The following is a 23,922-nucleotide window of genomic DNA, read 5'->3' as shown; positions in this document are numbered from 1 at the left end:
AGACAACAAAATTATATGACCAGAAAATACGAAAATCCTTATTTCGTTATTTAGGTTACATTTGGAGATTACGCAAGGGTATCCCCAGAAAACAACACTGTTCCTCATATTTCCTATTCAGTCCCCGTTGGCCCATGATTGCGTGACGGCCTAGTTGGCGAAGCGCATTTTTAAATTAGGAAACGAAAATTTTCTTACCGTCTACTGCATTCTCTGTATTGAGCCCAAGAAGGAGGGACACCAAACACTTAGAAAAAAAAACATAGTTCCAGAACAAGGCTTGTGAATTCTAAAGAACCATCAAAGCACAACAACACATTGCTAATGGGACACACTGTTTCCATTATAACCTATATGCTTGTCAATGACATCCGTGGGAGATGGCTCCGTTCGGGTATTCCACGCTACTTTAAAGAAAGGCGCGCCACAGATGGACGTCAATAGACGCCAGTAAGGTAATAGTGACGTTTACAGTAATTATTGTCACTTCACTAGTTGGTATAAGGCCGGTTACTTGGTGGTTGACTAGTGTTGGTGGATCACTGCCAGAGGCTACATATTCTTGGAGCTGCTTTGCGCAGTCGACTGCACAGCTTATGCACGGAGTTTGTTTTAGAGCGTCGATTTACGCCTCTTACCTTTTCTCGTTTCCGCCATGCCGGGTAGCAAACCACATTTCCTGGTTTAACCTGCTTGCATTTTCCTGTCTTTCTTCCCCTCCCCTCCCTTTCTCTATTTTATCTTTCTATTCCCTCTTTCTCGTCCCCAGAGTAGGGTAGCCAGGCAGACATATTTCTGGTTAACATCCCTGCCTTCTCTATTTATGTCCTCCTCCTCCTCCTCCTCCTCCTCCTCCTCTCTTTCATAGACTTCAGCAATATCTCCTCGACAGACTTGTGCCCCGATGAATAGCGAGCTCTGTGTTCCAGAATCTTCTCTGCAGACAAAGGCCGATCGTCCAATTATGAATTTATGGTTGTCTTTCACTCCGTGACACTTTCCTTGTGTGCTAATGTGTTCAGGGAACCTTCTCCTAAATTTACTCTCTCATTTATTGTTCCCTCTTCTTCGTTTCCTTGCGAAGAGTAGCCAGTCCGGACGCTCTCTAGGTTAATCCACTGACTTTCCTATTTTTACATTCTATCTTTCTGTCTTTTATTTAATTATGTAAATGAAAGAGCCACTAGAGTCCGCGGATATATTTTTACACGTCCTTACCAACAACGCCAAACGTCTACGCTCGTCAAAAATCATAAAGCGTATTCATAAACGCCCCGTCATAGTTTCTTTTGTATTTCATTTTTTTTTATCCGCAACTTGCGCTGCCGTGTATACCATGGAGAACATTGAGACGATCTAGATGCTGCCGGTACGTGTGCGTTTGGGGAAGAACGGAGTTCTTTGCGCGGAAGTTGCTCTCATATTTCTTTCTTTCTTTCTTTCTTTCTTTCTTTCTTTCTTTCTTTCTTTCTTTCTTTCTTTCTTTCTTTCTTTTGTTTTTGTTCATGTAAATTTAAAGTAATGCAATAAGGATATCGTTATAGTTGAGAAAAGCGTTAATATCCTGAAACTCGTATTTATAGACTAAATTGCACAAATACCAATAAATTATGCGCGCGACCAAAACCAATGAACCTGTGAAAAATACCTCTAGCGGGGCTCAATTAGTATATACTCGCTTGCACTGTACCACACAACTCTGGCGTTCAGTCATCGTGTTGTTCAGGCCGTTCGGCCTGTTTTGTCACGGCGTATCTCATGGGTATGAAGTGAAGACGCAAATAATGAAGCACAGTTTTCACTTGTGCAAACGAACAAATGACAATTTCGGCTTGTACTTGCCGGCCCCGTAGAAAAAGTTACTATGCCGGCATTGGATTGTCCACGGTCTCCCTTCGCTGCATCCCCTTTAATATTACTCTGAAAAGCGAAGGAAACCCACCGAAGTTCGAAATGATTTTTCGTTTGTTTCGCTTTCTGAATAGTTTGATAAGACTTACTTCATTTTCTTCGGATCGGAGAAATGGAAGAAAAGGTTACAATGGCCGCCAACGGCGACACAGAGAAGGGGATCCGACCGCTGGACATGTGGCGCTCGGGGACAGCACAAAAAAAAAAAAAGAGCCAAATTCTTATACGGCTCTTGAAATCCGGGAATGATAAAGGTTTTCGTTGCGGAGCATTGGTGGTGCGCACTTTTCTATTACGCGCACGGCTCAGTGAAGTCGCGTGCCACTTTTCTTTCGGGCCGACTCGATCCTTCAGATTAATAATAATAAAAAAATTATTTTTCAAGCCTTTAGTGTCTTCAGACTAATTAAAACTGTATTCTCGGATTACATTCCGCACTTTTCGCACTTTGAAAAAGACCTTGATCTACGTACGACTTGGTGACGCCTACATATAGGGCTTAAACACGCAGAAGTTGCCCGTTCTGTAGAGGCCGATAATTCGAGCACTCGTTCGAGAAGGAGGCGCGTGGAGATGCGCACATCTCGGTAAGTTGTATTTTCCGTTGTTTTTTTTTTCTTTGCAATATTCTGAAGAAAGCCAACGGAATACGAAAAAAAAATACACCAAAGAAAACTATGACGGCAGTTAATTTATCCGAAGAAGCAAATGGCCCTTTTTGTGGTGTCCCCGAGCGTCATATGTCCTTCATTGGTACAAATTTCGAAGAAAGCCTGCTTTTCTACAAAATGCGTATAAGAAAATAGGACTTTGCGTACATTCGTGATTGTTAGGAATTGATGCGCTTGTAAGACCAACATTTTGTTGAAGATTGCCAGTTTGCAAATTCGCGATGGCGTTCGAAGGCGGAAGGAAGAAGTTCAGACAAATCCATGTACTTCCCACAATTACCATGCTGTCTGAAGCGCCATGCTTGCAGCTCCCATAGACACTGGCGCCAGAGCTCTCTGCAGTAACTTTCGTAGAAAAGTCTATGAATCGAACTGCACTCTGCGGCAGCGTTCAGTAACGTTGCATTAAATTTTTCACTATATTCGTCCTCGTTGGCTCGGACGGTGCAGCGCCGCTGTTACAGCCGGGATGGACCGCTCGTCGTGATTGATGACAAGAAATAGAAAAAAAAAAAAAAGAATAAGAAATGAAATAAAATGTTACAAAATACGGCCCCCGATATAATTCTTTTGCGACCAGTGTAAGCACGTTGTTTCTTGTGAACGCGCTTCAGGGCACTGCAATTAAAAAAAAAAAAAAATCTAACGCATAGCTTGATGGATACAGACGTACCCAGTGTTTCTGAAGATTGGGTATATTACAAATACATAATATCGCTTATTCACCTCAACTATCAGACATTGTATGTGATATCATTCGCCTTAGCCAGATTACAAGAACTGGTGAGGCTTATACAGTGTTTACTAATGGCTATGTCCTCTGCTATAGAGGTCTCCCGGATAAGAAGCAATAAGAGGTAGCATTTCTAATCCATAAGGACCTAGCGGGCAACATTGACGAATTCTACAGCATTAATGAGACGGTAGCATTTATCGTAATTAAACTTAATGAGAGGTACAGATTAAAGATAGTTCAAGCCTACGTTCCCACATTCAGTCACGACCATAATAAAGTAGATAAGTTTTATGATGATGTTGAATTAGCGATGAGAGAAGTGCAAACTCAATATACTGTAGTAACGGGCGACTTCAATACAAAAGTGGGGAAAAAGCAGGATGGGGAACAAGCAACTGGCAATTACGGCGTTGATTCTAGGAATGCTAGAGGAGACATGTTGATACAATTCGCAGAAAGAAATAACCTTCGAATAATGAATACCCTTTTCAGGAAGCGTAGCAACCGAAAATGGATCTGGAAAAGCCCTAATAGTGAAAAAAGAAATGAAATCGATTTCATACTTTCTGCCAATACCAGCATAGTGCAGGATATAGAAGTGATAGGTAGGGTAAAGTGCAGTGACCATAGATTAGTGAGGGCTAGGATTCACCTGAATTTAAGAGAGAAAGAGTAAAATTTGTCAAGAAGAAACAGGTCAACCTAGAGGCAGTAAGGGTAAGAGCTGACGAATTCACGCTGGTACTTACCAACCAATATGCAACCTTAGAACAAAGAGATGAAGATGACATAGAGGTAATGAATGAAACCGTAACTAGACTGGTTTCAGAGGCAGCAATTGAAGTGGGAGGCAAGGCACCAAGACAACCAGTAGGCAAGCTCTCCCAAGTAAAAAGGACCTAATAAAGAAGCGACAGAGAATGAAAGTGTCCAACTCAAGAGATAAGATAGAGTACGTGGAACCGTCAAAACTGATCAACAAGGCGAAAATAAGTGATATTCGAAACTATGACGTGAGAAAGACTGAAGCCCTAAAAAAATGGACGCAGCCTGAAATCAGTGAGTAGGAAACTTGGCATAGGACAAACAAAGATGTACGCACTGAAAGATAAGCAGGGTAATATGATCAGTAATCTCGAAGGTATAGTAAAAGCAGCTGAAGAATTCTATACTGACCTGTACAGTACCCAGAGGAGCCATTCTCCATTCTCCATTCGAAGCAGTAATGAATAGGTTACAGAGACTCCTCTTATAACTAATGGTGAGGTCAGAAGTGTCTTATAAGACATGAAACGAGGAAGAGAGGCAGGAGAAGATGGAATAACAGTCGATTTAATCAAAAATGGAGGAGACATAATGCTTGGAAAACTGGCAGCTCTCTATACGAACTGTCTATCGACTGCAAGGGTCCCAGAAAACTGGAATAATGCAAACATTATTCTAATCCACAAATAGGGAGACGTTAAAGAATGGAAAAACTATAGGCCCATTAGCATACTTCCAGAATTATATAAAATATTCACCAAAATAACCACGAATGGCATAAGGGCAATACTGAACTTTAGTCAACCAAGGGAACAGGCTGGCTTCAGGAAGGGATACTCTACAATGGATTACATTCAAGCCATTAATCAGGTAATCGAGAAATCCGCAGAGTAAAATCAGCCTCTATATATGGCATTCATAGATTACGAAAAGGCATTTGATTCAGTGGAGATACCAGCAGTCATAGAGACATTACGTAATCAAGGAGTACAGACCGCTTACGTAAATAGCTTGGAAAATATCTACAGAGATTCCACAGCCACCTTAATTCTCCAAAAGTAGGAAGATACCTATAATGAAAGGGGTCAGACAAGGAGACACAATCTCTCTAATGCTGTTCACTCCGTGCTTGGAAGAAGTATTCTCTATTGTAGCCGTTTAATCTCATGAATCACCATCTGCTCCACTCAGAATACAACCATCGTTACCGAAAATTTAATTACCAGGAACATTTACCGCATCCTGCGTCTTTTTTTTTTTTTGCAAGGACAAGAAACGGACGTGAGGGAAATAGTTACAGGCATTGGTACATCTTATCGATGACTTCATTATAAGTAAGTAAGTAAGGGTTTTTATTTACAGTAAGCAGTATACAAAGCTCACTGCAGGGGCAGGGGCTAAAGGCAATCAAGCCTGACAAAGGTCCCTGTCCCTCCGCAGTTCGTGGCAGCTCATACGCTTCGAGTTCAACAGTCAAAAAAAAAAAAAAAAGGATTGCAGTACAGCAGTTTCAGGAAAATGGACAACTAGCTACTTGCAAGAGTACACATAACAAATCACATAAACAAGAGAAAAATTTACATAACATCTCTAAATAATCATACAGAAGAGGTCGCGCGCACGCCATAAGCTATTAAACTGGGAAGGCTTAGGAGTAAGGATCGACGGTGAATATTTCAGCAACCTTCGATTTGCCGATGACATTGTTCTATTCAGCAACACTGCAGACGAGTTGCAACAAATGATAGAGTACCTTAACAGAGAGAGCGTAAGAGTGGGGTTGAAGATTAATATGGAGAAGACAAAGAAAATGATGAATAACCGGGCAAGGGAACAAGAATTGAGGATCGCCAGTCAGCCTCTAGAGTCGGTGAAGGAGTAGGTTTACCTAGGTCAGTTAATCACATGAAACCCTGATCATCGGCCGTATTCTGTAGCGGTTCGCTTTGGAATCGGTTCGGTCTGGCTGTTGCCATTGGTCGGCGCTTCGTTGTGGTCATCCCTGGTGGGCGGGACGACAAATTTTGTTGACGTCACACAGGTTGTCAATCATCTGGAAAGGAAGCGGTTCCTTGCTACGAGAGGAACCGCGGAGAAGTGGTTCGCTCGAGGGTCGCGCGAGGTGGCGAGCATGATGTCGAGGGTTGCTAGGGCAACCGTGGCTGCCGGCTAGTCTCGCGCCAGCTGACGAGCCGGCACCTAGACGAGACGAGACAGAGACGGCAATGGCGGCTCCTTTGGTTGTGCTGCTGGCGAGCGCCGAAAGACAACGACGCGACGAGAGGCAACGACGCGTTCGGCATGGCCGAAGAAGAGTTTCGAAGGCATTTTAGGCTCTCCAAAGACATAGTGCGACGTCTTTGCGATGAGCTGGAAGAACATCTCAGACCTCAAAGATTTCGTGGTGTCGACACTACGATGAAAGTGGTGTGCGCGCTGCGGTTTTTTGTCACCGGGAGCTTTCAACAGTGCGTCGGGAGTGAAGAAGCGATTGCACTGTCGCAGCCTTCGGTCAGCCGGATCATTACAGCCGTCGCCAAGGCCATTACGGTTGTGGGAAAAGAAAAAGGATGGGTTAGATTCCCATCCACGGCGCAACAGAAAGCCGCCGTCAGCTGCTGGCCCAACACACAGGAAGCCTTTGCTAGGTAGGGGTGCTCCTCGACAAATGAAACGAGTATTTCGCGCTGAAACATGAGGACCCAGCCGCCTGTCCTTGTGCGACGACATCGCTTCGGTTTCGGCGCGCGAACAAGTCCAAAACGTAAACAAAGCGAGGCAAGTTGTTTGCATAACGTATGGCACACCACCTAGCGACTAAATAAGAAAACAACACAAATAAAATTACAACTCCCAGTAGCCGTCTGCGCCGCAAGCTCACATTTACTACTGAAAATTATATTTGCAAGTGTTCTATACAAACCAATGTTTTTTTTTATCAAACCAGCATCATCCTTCAATTGTTATACCGTCCCCAAAGTACAAACAGAAATGATGACGTTATCTTCCGGCAGACCATCGCTCGTTGATTGGTTCCCCTCACGCCGCCCCGTTCCACTCTTTCTCCGAGTGACGTAATCCAGACGTAACAGCCAGACCGAACCGTTTCCAAAGCAAACCGCTACAGAATGCGGCCCCATGAGAAGGAAGTTCATAGAAGAATAAAAATGCGTTGGATCGCATACGGCAGGCATTGTCAGCTCCTGACTGGAAGCTTGCCATTATCATTGAAAAGGAAGGTGTACAATGGGCGCATTTTACCAGTGCTGACATATGGGGCAGAGACTTGGAGACTGACAAAGAAGCTAGAGAACAAGTTAAGGACCCCGCAAAGAGCGATGGAACAAAGAATGCTAGGCATAGCGTTAAGAGACAGAAAGAGAGCGGTTTGAATCAGAGAGCAAACGGGTATATAGCCGATATTATAATTGACATTAAGAGAACAAAATGGAGCTGGGCAGGTCATGTAATGCGCAGGTTAGACAACCGTTGGACCATTATGGTTACAGAATAGATACCAAGAGAAGCGAAGCGCAGTAGAGGACCCCAGAAGACTAGGTGGAGCGATGAAATTAGGAAGTTGGCGCGCGCTTGTTGGAATCGGCTGGCGCAAGACAGGGCTAATTGGAGATCGCAGGGAGAGGCCTTCGTCCTGCAGTGGACATAAAATAGGCTGATGATGATGATGAATCAAAACACAAAAATATTCCCACTTCCTCATGTCCACTGTGAAAAATATGTGGTTCATGCCATTTATCTGCGATACGCCACCTTCTAAAAAACTTCGTTCAATTTACGGAAAGAAGGTTAGTGTTATACCGCTTGTTGCCATAAAACTTAAAAGTTTTATGGCATAAAGCTTTATAGCTTTATTTCACGTTGGAATTATCCAAGCGCAACGATGCGAGACGATGCAAATGTAACGGCATAATAGTGCTCAATCTCAGTGTATACTTTAAAATACACGCTGTCCAATAAGTGCAATTTGTTGCATGTTGATTGCGCGCATGTTTGACATCAAGCATTCTAAAAAGTACCAAAGCCATTTGCTAACTTGGATAGTGCAATCACATGCATGCAGTGTCACATAACGAGGCCCACGTCGATGCAAATGTAATGTAACCCTTCCTTCAGCGCAAAATCAGGTAAGAGTTGGATGTAATCCGGTGGAAAGATGGATTTTTATTTTACTTTAATCTTGAGGCAATAAAAACTAAAAGTTCAGTGAAGATTACAACGCCTGATGATGGAGGAAGAAACATTCTCACTCCGAGGTTCTTCGTATAGGAAAATGATAAACAAGAAAAAACAAGAGATGCAGCTTAATAACAAAAAAAAAAAAAAAAATTGGCGAGCCAAAAAATGTATTAGTGTGCATTTTAAAGTGCATTTTAGTGTGCAAGTATTTTGCCCTTTACCTGTAGTTAGAAAAAAATATGCAGATCCCAGGCAGCGTGTGAATCTAGGCTGTGCGAAGCATTTTCCGGGTAGCATGGTTATCTAACCTTGTTCGGGGTTTGCGAAAATTAAGTGTTGCTACCAGAAGGCACAACGTGTCCGTGTAAAGTGAGCAGTTTATGCGTATTGGCGGCCAAGCCTTACAGTCTGACAGCAGATGTGCAAATGCGCTTATCACAAGTTATCACTGTAGCAGCCTGTGTCATTTGGTGCAGAAAATAAAACAGCGCGTATACCTGCTACATTCGCGACCTGTTGGAACTAAAGTGAATGGAGTGGGGGGTCAAGAGCGTGCTGTGTGGTGCTGAAACATTACCCCCCCCCCACCCCCCACCCCGCTCCCCGGAAATTTTCGATAGCCTCGCCTTCCTGGCTACACCCAGGTGGGGGGCGGGGGTGACAGAAGACATATAGGCCCCGGGTGCCAGACGATCTAGCTACGCCACTGCTGAGGCCGATGTTCTTGAAAAACTGCGGTGCCGCGCCAATAGGGAACGCGCTAATACTGGCAGTAGGCTTTTCCACACTATCAGTTTGACCTACACAAGATGGCCGACCGTCCGCTCATGGTATCAGCAAGCTGAAGGTAGATTTGCAAAGAGTGAGGAAGTGGTATGGTAGAGATGATGGCAAGTATAGCTGCACCAGCTCGTGTGCTCCTGCTTTATTTCTACTTCTATAGGGCGACGTTCTGCCATCTTGAGTAGATCGAACGAGATGTGCGGAGATACGTACTTGCAAAATTTCGCATATCACCTTATAGCTTTCTACGTCATCGACCGATGTGGCCAGGATCCAAGCATTTTCGTTCCAGAAAATGTTCCAGAGCCCAGTCGGCTTCGTATGGTCTATAAATAGATGCGCTGGACGTCGTATTCAGTGCGCCACAGCTGTTGCGCAATAAAGAAAGAGAGAGAGGAAAGGCAGGGAGGTTAGCCAGAGGCAAGTTTCCGGTATGCTACCCTGCACTGATGTGGGGGATAGAGGGGTTTGAAAGAGGGCAAAGAGAGAGAGAGAGAGAAAAATACGAAAGAAAAAGAACAGGCAACAGAAAAGTGGTTCAATCACAGGCGTTCACACAGACCGGTCAATCTCAAGAGGCGCAGTAGCAATTTCACGACCAGAATGTCCCGTCGATGTTGTAAAACTTTTTCTTCCGACAGAGGCAGGCCATCCAACTGGTCGTGCACGACAGAAAGCGATTGACTCTGCGCACTGTAGCGCAAACTTGCTACAGCAGCTGGAAACGGGATTTGCATTGTCCGTCTGTCATCCGTGATTTCCTTGGCGTCAGTAGTACAGCCATCGCAAGGTTGTTGTCGTTATCGCCAGGATTCCTCCGAAGCTTCGCCCTCGCGATAGGGGAGAAAGAAAGCTTTTCCCACCGGCAGTCGCACTCATGCCCCTTTGGCAATGTGCCCTTGTGAGCTGGACGCGCTGATTTCGTGCTTGGTAATTTGTGCAGGGTTTTGCATGCGCACACATCTTTACTCAGTGTAGTAGCGTCTGTGTATACATTCTGGGCAGCACAACAGGCAGTAGCGGACGAGGGCGACCTTTCGTGCACCACAATGAAGAAGTTTTCCTTGAGGTGATGGCGGTGTCCGCTGCGAGAGCCTGCTGCGAAGCCGTTGACACATGAGCTCAGCGCCGGAGGACGAGCTAAGTATGGATATATAAACCTTATCTAATCATTTATTTAAATTTTATTTATTAATTCATTTATTTGTCTATTTATTTGTTTATTTATTTATCTTTTATTGTGTGGCGCGATTATTTGGTATAAGTGTGTCGCGCATGAAGGCTGTGTTACTGAGCGATGCCATGATCCACGTAATGTAAGGAATCCTTTCACTCGATTCTATTCCTTTCTTATCATCCACCGCTAACGGTAGGATAATCCTGGGGATAACACTGGCGTGCACGAGTGCCGCTTGGACTCCTGAGGAAAGACGAGAAAGAAAATAGTTGCAACAGAGTCGTTACACTTCCGCGGCCCATGTTTCGTCCTAGTGTTCGCAGCAACAGTTGCGCTCCGAACCCGTTTGCACCCCAAATCTGAGCTTCCTCAGCTGTGACTATCTCTGGGGCTTATGTAACTGACTCCGTCTCGAGCATTTACCTGGCGATCACTGAGATAGAAAGAAAGAGAGAGAGACTCTTCAATGAAACCTGGAGGTTAGCCTAGCCGCATGCCTAGCATGCTGTGTCAGATGGCAATTACCGATTGTACTATCCAGGAGGACAGGTGCAGACATGATACCCCATTATGGCCACAAGTATACACTGAGATCCAGTACTGACGCACCAGGCAATCCGCTGCTCAAAGAGGTAATGAAAGCAGTTAAAGGCTTAGCAAATAACCCCCCCCCCCCCCCCCCCCCCCCTAAGAAGCAGGCGGGAAAGGCGCTCACCGAGCTCCTTTTTGAAGGAAAGCCAGCTAACGGGAGCGAGTTCTCCGCCGTCGCACTCCGTGGACGAGAGCAGCTCGATGACCTCCGGCTCGCGCAGCCCGTAGCTCGTGCAAGTGAGGTACGAAGCGATCTTCTTGACCGGCGCCAGGCCGAACTGGCGCTCAATGCGCTCCAGGCTGCGGCTCACGAAAGACTCGGTGTCGGCCGGAACGTGCAGCTCGCCGTCCAGCGCCTCGTACGAGGCCCACCGCATGGCCTGCTGCGACAGAAGCGTCACGTACAAGGGGCTCGCCGTTTGGCCCGCCAGCCGCTGCCGCAACACGTCCCACTGCTGCCGCGTCAGCAGCCGCTTGTTGTCCTGCGCGCAAGACACGTTCTTGGGCCACTTCGAACGAGAATAACAGCTCAAGTTTGACGCCCCAGCGCAAACAGGCCCTCCAAAACTCGTTCCAGGATGACAGCGCCGTCACCCTCACGCTTCAGTGGTTAAACAGTAATCAATAAGCAATATTTTTGGGACTATACTTTTGCTCAGCTTACATTGGCCATTGCTTAGAAATCATTGCTTCGCAAAAGTAGATACTGGGAAGTAGATACATTCCTGCAGTTTTGCATATATCGGCCCTGCAGCAGGAATGTAACTAAGACACCAAGGCATTATACAGCATAGTTTGACTCAACATGTCTTGAAATAGGTGCTAGTTACTTAATTGGTTCAAATGAAACGTGTTCTGCGTATTGACGGGCTACAGTTGCGCCACTGCAACATGTACCCTAACGACAATAATTAAAGACATAATTAGCGCGATTTTATCGTTTATCTGTTTCTGCACTACGTTTTATCTGGAAGTTAATGTCCGCCTGTTATAGTAACCCAACTGAAGAAAAGGAATGCTCATATCATCAACAAGGGGTTTAAGAAAAATTGCCAGACATAACAAATAAAACCCGACACACGTTGTGAAACGTGGGCCCCGTATTCACAAAACCTTCTTACGCTAAAAGCGTTCGTGCCAGCCAATAGTGATGTAGAAGATATTTACTAGCGAAGGCGATCAGCCAATGAAAAACAGCACTTACGAACGAAAAGCTTTGTGAATTCGGCCTTGATCTTTAGCTATTGGTCCATGAGCCGTTCAGCGCCTTGCTTGCGTCGCCTAACACTGTCCAATGCCAAAGGCACCTAGACATACGCCATAAGGGCCCTTAGGCACCTCTATTTTTGCTAAGATGGACGATTTCGCATAGGCGCGCTGACCTTCAGGTGCGACTGCAGCATGCTGGCGGCGTCAGCCAGGGGCGGAATGAACACGTAGCTGTCTCCCGCCGGGATGCGGCTGCGCAACAGGGCGAGCACCGGCTCCGCCTCCTGTGCCACCGAGCAGACAAGGTGCACGTTGAGAGGCAGGTTCCAGGGCAGCCATCCTAGTGTGGCGGCCTGGTGGTGCGCGGGACCCCGCAGCCGGTCCAGGTCATCCAGCACGATGACCAGGTCGCTGGTGCTGGCCTCGACGCGCTTCAGCAACTCCTGGAACCAGGTGCTCAGCTTGCTCAGCTCGAAGCTCTGGTGCTTGGGGCTGATCTCGAAGCCGAACACCATGCTGATGTGCAGGCACAGGTTGCGCAGCATCTCGGCCGGGTACGCGCAGCATGGGCTCTGGCCCACGCCGCGCACGATGCGCACCACGTCACTGCCCAGCCACTCTGGGCAGTACATGAGCACCTGCGCATCGCGGAGGAGTTGGGCAGCTTATGCCCCCCGTCGGTCTGTGACTGTGATCTCGCACAGTTCAAAGGGTTTATTTTTTTTGTTTTCATATTTAGAACGCTGTTGGCTGCGTAGATAGTCTTCAAATTTAGTAAGTTCAGTCTTTATGACTTTTACAATACAATGTATCCCATCGTTGCCAGCATTAGGTAGGCCCGAGCAGACGCCCTCAAAATGCACGGTTTCACGGCTGGCTGGTACTTGCGGGAACCCGTTTTTGGTTGTTGCGTCTTCTTTGTCTTCTCATGGTAAAAGCGGCTTTTGTTTTTTGTATTGTAAAAGCCTTATTTACTGCTACAGCTCACATACTTTTTCCCTTCAGTGTTCCTTTAAAGGGCTCCTCACCAGGCCCCAGAGAAAATTTTCATTATACGCTGGAAGTTGTTACATGTCCTCTAGGGAGCTTTCTGCTGCAAAAATTTTTCAAATCGGCTCATTGATAGCCGAGATAGAAATATTTCAGTGCTGCGAACCCATGATTTCAGCAGGCGGGCTCTTCTACCAAGCAAGACGCTCTCTCCACTCGCCCCGTCTAGCCTTCGCAAGCGAAATTCCTTCCCTACGTTCTCCCATACCAGACCTCGAGGATCGCGTGACGCATACGTCACAGGCCCCGCCTTCATTTTCTTTCTCCTCGCTTTTTTTTCCGCCGCTACGCATTTCCGCTGACGGCGTCGAACCCGAGCTGTTGTATCGTTCGCGCAGCGCACGACTTTGCGCGCTGTCCACAAGGAAACATGACTAGCGGTATAATTCAGTGCTACACGAATACTGAGGCAGAATAAGAGGATCGCAGAACATGATCACGGCGCTGGAGCACGGTAGAAAATGGCACAGTTTCGGTACCTACGCACGTGACCGCACGACCGTGGGAATAAGCAGACGAAGCGGCAGTACCCCCCATCTCTCTTCCTTCGGTGCGAAGTAAAACAAGAAAACACACAGACATTCCCGTTTGTGTGTTTTATAATTTCGCTAAACTTCAATTCGTCAACTTAAGCAACAAATCGGCCAGATAACAGATGTTGTCTTGAATAATTCTCGAAGTCACGTGTCACAACGAGCGACGTCACACTGCGGACACGACTACGTAGGCGCAGGGGCACGACTACGTCACCGTCCGGCTTGGAGCGCGGCGGCCGTGAGGAGAAGGAAAAATGGCGTTCGGTTTGAAATTTCAGGTCGTTCCACGGCACGTAGCGATGTCATACTTTGCAGACACGATCGTTATCGCTCAATGTATGCTCTGCGCTTGTCAGCTCAAAATGGCCAGACCTGGCGAGAGGCCCTTTAAGGATTAGTGCATGCAGCTGAAGAGATACGTCACCAGTGCGACGTTTTTTTTTTTGCCACGCATCACCGCAAGGCATGTAATCATATTGCGAGAGACTGACTAGTGTAAAATCCAGAACAAGACCCTCAACTCGAATGGTTCCGTGACGATGTCTCGCCATTCACCACCGCTGGGCAAGACTGGGTGGAGAAGCTACTTCGCGAGTTTCTATACCTTGCTCGCAGGGGGTCGTGACAGGACGGTTTGTTTCTGTGTCAAAGTAATTAAAAAAAACTTTAATAATCACTAGGAGAACCACACTTCTAAAACTGCATTCAATCTGCATCGATTCTGCAGAACTCGGTTGAATGGCAAAATTTATATTCACCTTCCCAAGAAAGTGAAACCAATTGCAAGCTAACTGAAACCTTCCTCCAGGAAAGGCTCCAAGCGACGAAACCACAGTCTGTTTGCATTTATCCTTTGGGAGCAGCGGACGAGGAGCTTGCCTAAAATTTCCCAGAAGAAAAAAAAAGTAGGGAGGAGGGCACAATGGATGCTGCAGGGTTCCTTAGTATGGGTTCTCTTTCGCATGATGTGTTCGTCAGAAACGTGATTAAACGGCCCATTTCCGTCGGTACGTCCTAGACGAAGGTGCACGCGGCGTAAAGCGAACTAAGTATGTCTGTCCACCTTTGAATTCACAAATGCCACTAGCAAAGGCGTACTTGAGATAGCAGTGTAGACTTTCCGCATCCCTCCCGACCGCACACGATGATGGGTGTGTGGCGCACACGCTCTTCGTCCGCCAGCATGAGCTGCTGAATCTGCAGCAGCGGGCCGTAGTCGCTGTCTAAAGATTGCGACACGCCCAGACAACGTAGCAGCTGCCGGCTGTTGCACAGGTGCGTCTGGGACTCCCGAACCACCTCCTGCGAGACAAAGGTCATGCTTTTTTTTCTCTCCTCGTGCGCTAGAGCGGAAGTGGCTCTGAAAGGCCACAAGTACCCAAGCCGTGCTTCTGAAAGAGACCCTCCTAATCCAGCGCTGCTGCTCCTATGTCGACTATCTGCCAGACCGAAGCCAAAGGCCACGTATGCTTTGGTCTGCCTTAATTTTAACATGACCGTGCTTCGTGTGTTGTAAAGAAAACTGTGCAACATATTGAAGGGAACAGCTTGAGACATTGAAATAATACAGGGGCCCTATATTGTAAAACTATTCCAATCTATTTTTATTCAAAATCCGCCATTAGCCCTCTCTGATAGGTCAGAGTGGTTCGGATTCAACCCATATACGCGTCAGCGTATATGGGTTCGGACCGTATATGGGACCTATATGGGCAGAGCCCGAGCCATTTTGACCTATCACGGAGGACTAATGGCCGATTTGTAATAAAAACAGATTGGAATAGTTTTGCGCTATACCGGCTCAGCTGCTGTACCGTTGACATTCCCATTGCTCTAAGGTAAACACGCGGATGATAGTGTAAACCTTAGTACACAAGTGTGTACTTGCATACAGACTCAATCACGGACGGATGCACGCACGCATAGGGATACAAACACAAACACCCGCGCGCACACATGTGCCCGCACACAAAAAACATACGCACGACCCTGCGGTACGTACGCAACATGCTCAAACATAAGTATGCACACAACCGCTGAGCAGTCTCTTTTTCAAGCGTGTTGAATTCACTTATACCATCGCCCCTGGCATCATTTGCATAAGAGTAACCAAGGGCATTGTTTTGCAAGGATGAAGCTTTTTTTCTCCAATTGTATCCATTTCTTTTTTATCTGTTGCCGCGAGCCGCCAATGCCGGCGATAAAGGAAGCGGGTTGTCACGCCAGTTAATAACGGAGGGTAAAATGAATGGAAAATTAGAATAATTATAACAAGATACGCCATCCAAGCTCGCATAAAAAGGGCGAGCTTATGCATAAACAAACGCAACAAAGCAGTGTTTCTCCGCGTGCTTTTTTTCTTCTCTTGCTGTATCAGCACAGTGCTTGCATAGCCTCACGAGCAGCACGACAGGTAGAAGCCGCAAGCTTGGCAAGACTATAACAGAAGAGACATGTTAGCATACTTTAGCTAGTTCGTGCATTTCCTGCACTAAATTTACACCATTATGGAGCCGGTCGCGTCATTGTAAAAAAAAAAAAAAAGAAAAAGACATACGTGGTTCATTCGGAGGTTGATTGATATAAAAGGCAGGGCTACATGTTGTCGTGTTTGTCGAGCCCTTCCCCCTTCGACCATTAGCCATCGCCTTCGTGACTCTATCTTCGGACATGAGGGCAGTTACACAGTATAAACCGCGTCCGCAGCACTATCACGCCTCTGAGGGGCGCTCTGATTCATGCCGGCGTTGCCCACCCCGGGGCATGCTGTTCAATATACGTGACTCGAGAAGACGCTAGTGGCGCTGCGAACGCGTTTCTGTTCGTGGTTGCAATGTATATCCAGCGCCTTGCGTCAGCGTGAACAAACACGGTGCGTATACACGAGTGCAGGCCCCGCGAGCCACGGCACACAGCGTTCGAGTGCGAGTTATGCACTGCGCCACGAAAGCAGCCATCGATATATCCTCCGCAAGACTTGCAATCCCGGTATGGCCGCACCCGAGGCACGCACAGTTGCACGCTTTGAATACGCGCTCGGCAGAGTTTGAAGAAAGGGCAGGGTTGCCATGGCAAAATACACCGTATCGGCGAACGCAATCCATACCTGGCTGGCATGTGTGCGCAGCGGACGGTGCGTCCGGAGCTGGCAACAGCGAGTCGTATACGACGGCCTACCCACGAGCGCGTGGCGTCGAAGCTTACACAGTGTCCCTCAGAAAGCGCATTGAATAATTCACAAACAGAGAGGCGCCCGGGTGCGGCACTGCAGCCCTACACCGCTAATTATGCATTCGGTTCGCATCACCGGCTGCTTCTACTCGCGGGTCCCGGTTATCGCTCGCCCGTCTCTCGTGTGAAACGCAACGCCGTGCAAGCGAAAAGCGTGGAGAATGCGTCGCAACTGCAGAACGCCAGCTATGCAGAGTATATCGCATCCCGTCCCGCCACAGAACACTGTACAAGTGCTTATATATCCCAAAGAGTGGGAAATTACTGATGGGCGCGTATTAATTACGCAAGCGGAGTGCGCGCACATGACGGTATATGCGCGTGGTTAAGGCACCTTTATACCTACTTCTTGCGGTCGGCGTGTTATTGTTAAAACTTGCGTGCTAGCATCAAAGGCGAAGCAGCATCGATTAGTAGACAGCTATACGAAGTAAATATAGTAGTCGGCCATATAAACTTGGAAACATTCGCTTACTAAGTGAATTAACAAGCACGGCGTCCGTGCGCAGAAGCAAACGCTGAACACATCACATTCGATGAGCGCGGACACTCGCTGTCAAAGCGCTGGTGCGCTTGTGTGAGCAAGCGCGGAGTGACCTTCGTGCCGTCTTCCGCTTCAACGCAAACGCGGCTAGAACACAGCGTGCACAGAGGTATGAGCCGTTGCACATCCCTTTCAAGATATATCGGACGAGACCTTGCAAAGTACGCCCTTGTTGGCGGAGTCGAAGCCGCAACCCCCCCTCCTCCCTCCTGCGCTGCCTCCCCGATTTCCTGTATACACGGCTTGCGAGATTGAGCCGCGATCGTCAGTTCTCCTTGTACCTGGTGGCGAAATGCGCAGTTGCTGCCGAAGCACAACGCCGCCCTCCTCCTTCCCATGCCCCACGGTCTCTCGCCCGACGGAAGACGGCGCGTTTGCTCTCCGCTTTCGCTTTCACGCGTGCCAGATTGAGCCGCCGATCGTAGGCTTCCCTCGCGTGCTTTCACTCGCACATACAGCATACGACGCGCGGCGACGGTGTTATCGCCCTGGGACTTTATACGGAATATCAGGGCGACGCTGACAGTGACAGCAAAAATGCGCCTGGAGTGTCCATATAATTGCTATCGCAATAAAACTGCAGCATAAAGAACGTCGAACTTCGGCGTGACGACCCCGAGAGGACGTACAATTTGCGCAAATATAAGTGACAGCAAGACGCTCAGCTGCGCAGGGGCTCCACACACACACACACACACACACACACACACACACACACACACACACACACACACACACGCACACGCACACGCACACACACACACACACACACACGCACACGCACACGCACACGCACACGCACACACACACACACACACACACACACACACACACACACGCACACGCACACGCACACGCACACACACACACACACACACACGCACACACACACGCACACGCACACGCACACGCACACACACACACACACACACACACACACACACACACACACACACACACACACACACACACACACTAATAAATATAAAAAGAACTTTAAGGCTGCCTTACGCTATTGCACGACATAATTGCAAGTGACCATGGAAGCTGTCTTTTAACCTTTTAACTAGTCGTGTTTTCCGCCCTGTAGCGGAGTTATTAAGCTAATAACTTTAGGATAGTGTAATCACCACTGCGTTAAGATCGCGTGCGATGCGACGCTAACATTGAGGTAAGCTACGATGAAGGTACGGTATGACATGCATAAACAACTTTTTTTTTGGTGGGATGGGGGCAGCGAACAGACCATTACACCGAGCAAATCTGGCAAGTGCCATCGCGACGGGCACGCTAAGGCACCACACCTCGCCTCACGTTGCTTCTCTAAAGGAAGGTTAGGCACTGTGATCGACGGTGAAACTTCAGGTACAACGAAAACTGTGTAATGCAGGCATTGGGACAAGTCAGCTCTCAAGGGCCCTCCTTTGGTCCTATAAATTGCGTCTTTGACAACACAGTCTAATTCTGGCAGCACGGGCGCGCATGCTAATTCGTCATGCTGGATGTTACAGAGAGTGCTTTGCAAATTCCTTAAATATACGGAAGATAAGATACGTACCCAAGCGATATCCACGGGATTACTTTCAGCACATCGGCAGACATTTCCAAACGACTCGAGGTGGCAACAAAAATTGGACTAACGAGTCAGACGATCGATCCTAATGCAAGAGTCGAAGTCCGTCGTCCGAAAAATTCGTAACCGCTTGCGGACATCCACAATGCTAACTCTGCTGATTTCCGTGGAACGATTAATTCTGGTCCGTTTCGCACAGTAAACCAATATGCCGAAGGGAGCAACTGTCACGCCCATGGCATGAATGGCCCATGAGTGAGGTGTCCGCTTCCGCCGCGTCTTCGGGCAAGAATGGAGCGAGAGAGGTCGTGGAATCGCGGCTTGATATAAAGAGGCTCACACATACTTGCCTGACGACGATGCCCGTATGCCCTAGTGTAGTATAAACCATCTGCCTTAGTGTTTTCTTTTATCTAAGACGTTCGGCAAGCGGTTATCAAACTATAATGGTAAGCACAATGATATAGTATCAAGACTGCTAATTGGGCTAGTTAGAATGCTGGATTCATGGCCACGATACTTAAGCGCAAAGACGAGGGACAAAAGAAAGTAAGTGCACAGCACCAGCGCTCGTGTTGTGCAATTCCTTTCTTTTGTCCCTCGTCTTTGCGCTTAAGTATCGTGGCCATGGTACAGTATGTTAAAGGCGATTTTTCAACAGTTTGGATAAGGCGTTTTCAATGCAAACATTTATTACTTACATCAATTTACCTGTTTTGTTTAATGTTTTTTTTCTCTCATCAACTGCAGAAGATATTTCCTACAACTGAGAGCAATGTGTTTGTGTTTTACTTTATTTTGATAGCAGATATGAAATAATAGCTAGACGCCCGGTATTGTCCGCTACAGAGCCCATAGACACTGAAATTTCCACTGCGTTCAACATGCAACTGTTATTTTCTACTCATTAAAAAGAGGCCTTTATAGAAGATGCCCGAAATCAGGGACGAGCCTGTACTCATTTGTAGATACGAGGCGTCAACAAGTCTTTCAGCATACTTCTTAGCAGCGTTTGCAGCATCCGCCGCTCACACTGTGCGAACGCATTTTAACTGCGTCATGTGCCGCAATACTACATAAAGAAGATGGGGCACGCAACCAAATATTTAGGGCGCACTTATTTAAGCTTTTCATTCTCGCTGTCGACCGCACGCCGCACCGTACCTGAACAACTTTGCGGAAAGTCGGGGGCAGCTCGTCCCAGTCGGGCGTCTCGACCTGCGAGGCCTCGTCCACCATGGCCTTGATGGTGGTGAGCAGCGCCTCGGTTAGCTTCTCCAAGTAGCTGCTGTGCGCCGACAGCTCGGGGTCCAGACCGCTCGCGTGCCAGGGAACACTGCGTCACGGGGATTGAAAGGCGGGCATAGCAAAAGCCCGGTCGCCTTTCAGTGTTACACAGCACTCGGGTGAGCATACGATAAACGCCGTAGTCACGCACTCTGCGCGGAGCATAGGAGCGTTCTTATTGAAAGCAAGTTTTGACACTCGTAATTGTCAATTTTAGGGGGCACGAAGAGGAAGCTCGTGCGCCAGAACGGTTTTTGCGAAAAGGTGCCGGCAAATCGGGACAGCGGGCATATTATTGGGGAAGGTGTCCGCCCAGGGAGGATTTGCTCCGTGAATTTGACCCTAGATGTGCACTGCAGTATTGGTGCTCAGGAACGTGGCGAAAATTCACGAAGCATTTCATTCGTTGCCGGCAATAGGTCGTGCAAAGTGGCGCCGGCAACCAGTCGCGACACCATCCGAAATGATAACCGGTTAATGGCAAACATTTTTTTTGCAAGTGAAAGTTTCGAAAAGTTCCTGGCTTTAGGGCGTAAGAAAGTTAGTGCGCTGCCAGATCATTCTCAAAAATCGCTACCGGCCAACATGATATCGGGTCTCATATTAGCGAAGGTGATTAGCTATTTACAACCGTTGTTTAGAAAGGAAATGTTTCGTAAAGTTGACCATAGTTACTCAATAAAGTTTTTGTGCAGGAGTGCGTCATGGTTGTACTGGGGAAGTGCGCCGGCAGTAAAAGACGGTCACCAAGACACCCGAAATAAAAAAAACGGGAGGTACATAATAAGTTTCGTGAATAAGGCCCTAAGGCTACAGACGAAGTGAAATAAAGCTTAGAACGACAGACAGCTGAGCTAGTTGGTAAGGACTCATTATGCAAAAAAGAGGGGAGGCGTGCAGACAGGATACAAGAGTAGAGAGGTGGACATTACGAATGCCGAGTGTTGTCGTTTGTGTTGTCCACTTCTCTACTCTTGTGTCCTGTCTGCACGCCTCACCTCTTTTTTGCACAATGAAATAAAGCGTTTCGAGAAACTTCAATTCGGTTCAAACGACATCAGAAAGACTGCACACGAAAACGAATACAATAAGAACGGAATGGTTCTCGCCTGTAGAAGTGAACATTTTTCCTCGCCACGTTCAAAATGATGTCGGCGACCAGGTCTTCGGCGTACGTTGCTGTGTCCTCGTCCGAACCTTGTGTACTGACATCGGCGTACGTTGAGGCCAAGGTGTCGTTGACGTTGATACCTTTGGGAAAAAAACAAAACAGACATCGGGAATGAAAAATAAGGCATACCATGCATCGGCTGAGTGCACACGGCAATTAACGTGTTGTTGAGAAAAACGACTTATCTGAGTCATCCCTGCGACAAAGGCTCAGAGTAATTTCCACTAACGGAAAATACGCGAGGCAATTCAGTAAGAAAGTCGCGTTCAAAGCACCAATGTCGCACTGACACGCTATACAGAAATGTAGCTGCTCCGCGTAAGTTCATGTGAATGCAGCTAATATCCGGTCTCTGTTAAAAGTGTAAAGGCCACTGCGTGCCCGCCGCTTCAGCAGCGCCTTGGGTACTTAGAAGACAGAGATCGTTAGGACAGTGCTCTCATGTTTACACTGCGCCTCAGCGTACTCAGGATATATGTATATATATATATATATATATATATATATATATATATATATATATATATATATATATATATATATATATATATATATATATATATATATATATATATATATATATATCCTGAGTCCTCAACTACGGCGTGCCTCACAGTCATATCATGCTTTTGACACGTGATACCCCAGAATTTAATTTTTTTTGTAGGCAGCAGGAAGGTGTTGCATGAGTAAGAACTACATAACACCATTTTGTGCGTTTATTTCTGCACCATATGTCACGCAACACTGCTTTCTGAGTTGATGCTAAACATTTTGACAGAATTTCCTGTCTGGTTGTGTCACCCGTTTTACAGACAGGTGCTGCAAACAACACGAGCAACTACAGCCAAGCATGACACATTGTGTAGACACAAAAACAGGCAAGAAAGAAAGAGAAAAGTTTATTGGCCGAACTAGACGGAGCAAAGGATGATAATCTATAGACTTAAAGAAATGTGATTTCGAACTTTAATTTTGCAGGCGCTCACGCGACTAACGCTTTGTCCTCTCTTTGTGCCGCAGCCGGTCATGACAGTGACAGAATGCATCAAGTATAAGCAAGACTTTGCTCTCGGCTACACTTTATCCTTGACACTGCTATAACAAAACGACGCAACGTGAAAAATAGCAGTATGTAAATCGGCGCTTCCTATACTCTAATAGTGAAAGCGCCTTCTAGTGCATTCTTTAGGCTGCATGCGGCCTTTCCTGGCTTTTGATATCTGCTTTTCTGCTTGCCCAACAGTGGCTGCGCCAGTAGAAACCCCGCGGTAGAAGAGCAAAAGACTTCTAATACTTAGACCAAACGCTAGCGCTCTGCAACGCCCTCTGAAATCTAAACGACTGAGATTTGACCCCTTTTCTTTCATTAACATGCCGTCCACACTGAACCTTTTTCTTTACGCTGTGCAGCAAAAACGCGCTTATCAACGGTGTTACAAAGCTTTAAAAGACCGGCGATTTCCCATTCATGATATTACACAAACGAAACTTCGCTTTTTAAAATTTCCATATCACCGTAACATATGTTCTTGTAACTTCTTTCCTGCAGACGGCTAATGAGAGTTTTTGTTTTTGTTCCCACGTGCACGAAAGTGAGCCGGTACATTAGAATAATGAAATATCAAGTTCCTATGTAAATTAGACTCTTTATAACTTCTGGGCGGTGTTTCGTTAAAAGAGAGTGAATTGTTAATACACTTTCTTAGACACGAAAAAGTACATCGACCTGCTTTTATCGTGAATAACTTGAGACGCGTATTTTGGAGATTAGCTTATAACTTGGCCTGTCTTGATTACATTGAGCCCATGCTGAAGCGACGTTTCGCGCAAATTGTTTTGTGCTTCTCTCGTGAAAAAGGACGTGCTCTCAGCCTCTATTGATTTCAATCTTTTCGTGTTTACTCTTGGGGCTCTGCCAATCGTTTTCCTTCTGAGAACTGTACGACATTAGCCTTGGGAGTGCTCACATTTTCTCGTCATCTACGTTCTTCTTTTACATTTACGCGTTTACTATCGCGGCGCATTTCGTATCGCAAACGGCAATGACATCTCTTGACGTATTCTGTTTCTGTCTGGACGATAACTCAGCTTTTTTTTTTTTTTTGTTAAACTCGAGTTTGTGCACTGACACGCCATGGTTGCTTAGTGGCTTTGGCGTTGCGCTGCTAAATGCAAGGTCGCTGGATCAAATCGCGGCTGTGGCGGCCGCATTTCGATGGGGGCGAAATGCAAAAACGCTTGGCTTGTTTTCGCTGTGCTTTGGGCGGGTTTTATTGCGATTAGCATTCTTAGGGCATTTTTCGAACTTTCTCGGGACTATCTATCTGTCTATCTAATCTGTCTGTCTGTCTGTCTGTCTGTCTGTCTGTCTGTCTGTCTGTCTGTCTGTCTGTCTGTCTGTCTGTCTGTCTGTCTGTCTGTCTGTCTGTGTCTGTCTGTCTGTCTGTCTGTCTGTCTGTCTGTCTGTCTGTCTGTCTGTATGTCTGT

The 23,922-nt window shown here is 46.8% G+C and overlaps 1 protein-coding gene across 1 annotated transcript in view; it reads right to left on the bottom strand.

The window, feature by feature from the left end:
- LOC126547118 (protein qui-1-like) overlaps window positions 1–20,296 on the bottom strand; it is a 154,932-nt gene extending 134,636 nt beyond the window's left edge. Inside the window, exons 1-4 of the mRNA XM_055062607.2 lie at window positions 20,139–20,296; window positions 14,725–14,928; window positions 12,214–12,678; window positions 10,956–11,313 (exon numbers count right to left, since the gene is read on the bottom strand). Coding sequence (XP_054918582.2) covers window positions 10,956–11,313; window positions 12,214–12,678; window positions 14,725–14,928; window positions 20,139–20,213 — 1,102 coding nt within the window. The 5' untranslated portion in view covers window positions 20,214–20,296. The remainder of the gene's footprint in view (window positions 1–10,955; window positions 11,314–12,213; window positions 12,679–14,724; window positions 14,929–20,138) is intronic.
- Between the last annotated feature and the right edge of the window lie 3,626 nt (window positions 20,297–23,922).

Source organism: Dermacentor andersoni, chromosome 1, assembly GCF_023375885.2.
Source record: "Dermacentor andersoni chromosome 1, qqDerAnde1_hic_scaffold, whole genome shotgun sequence".
NCBI classification, from domain to species: domain Eukaryota; kingdom Metazoa; phylum Arthropoda; class Arachnida; order Ixodida; family Ixodidae; genus Dermacentor; species Dermacentor andersoni.
Note: the sequence above shows the minus strand (reverse complement) of the source record. Positions and strands in the feature narration are given on the sequence as shown.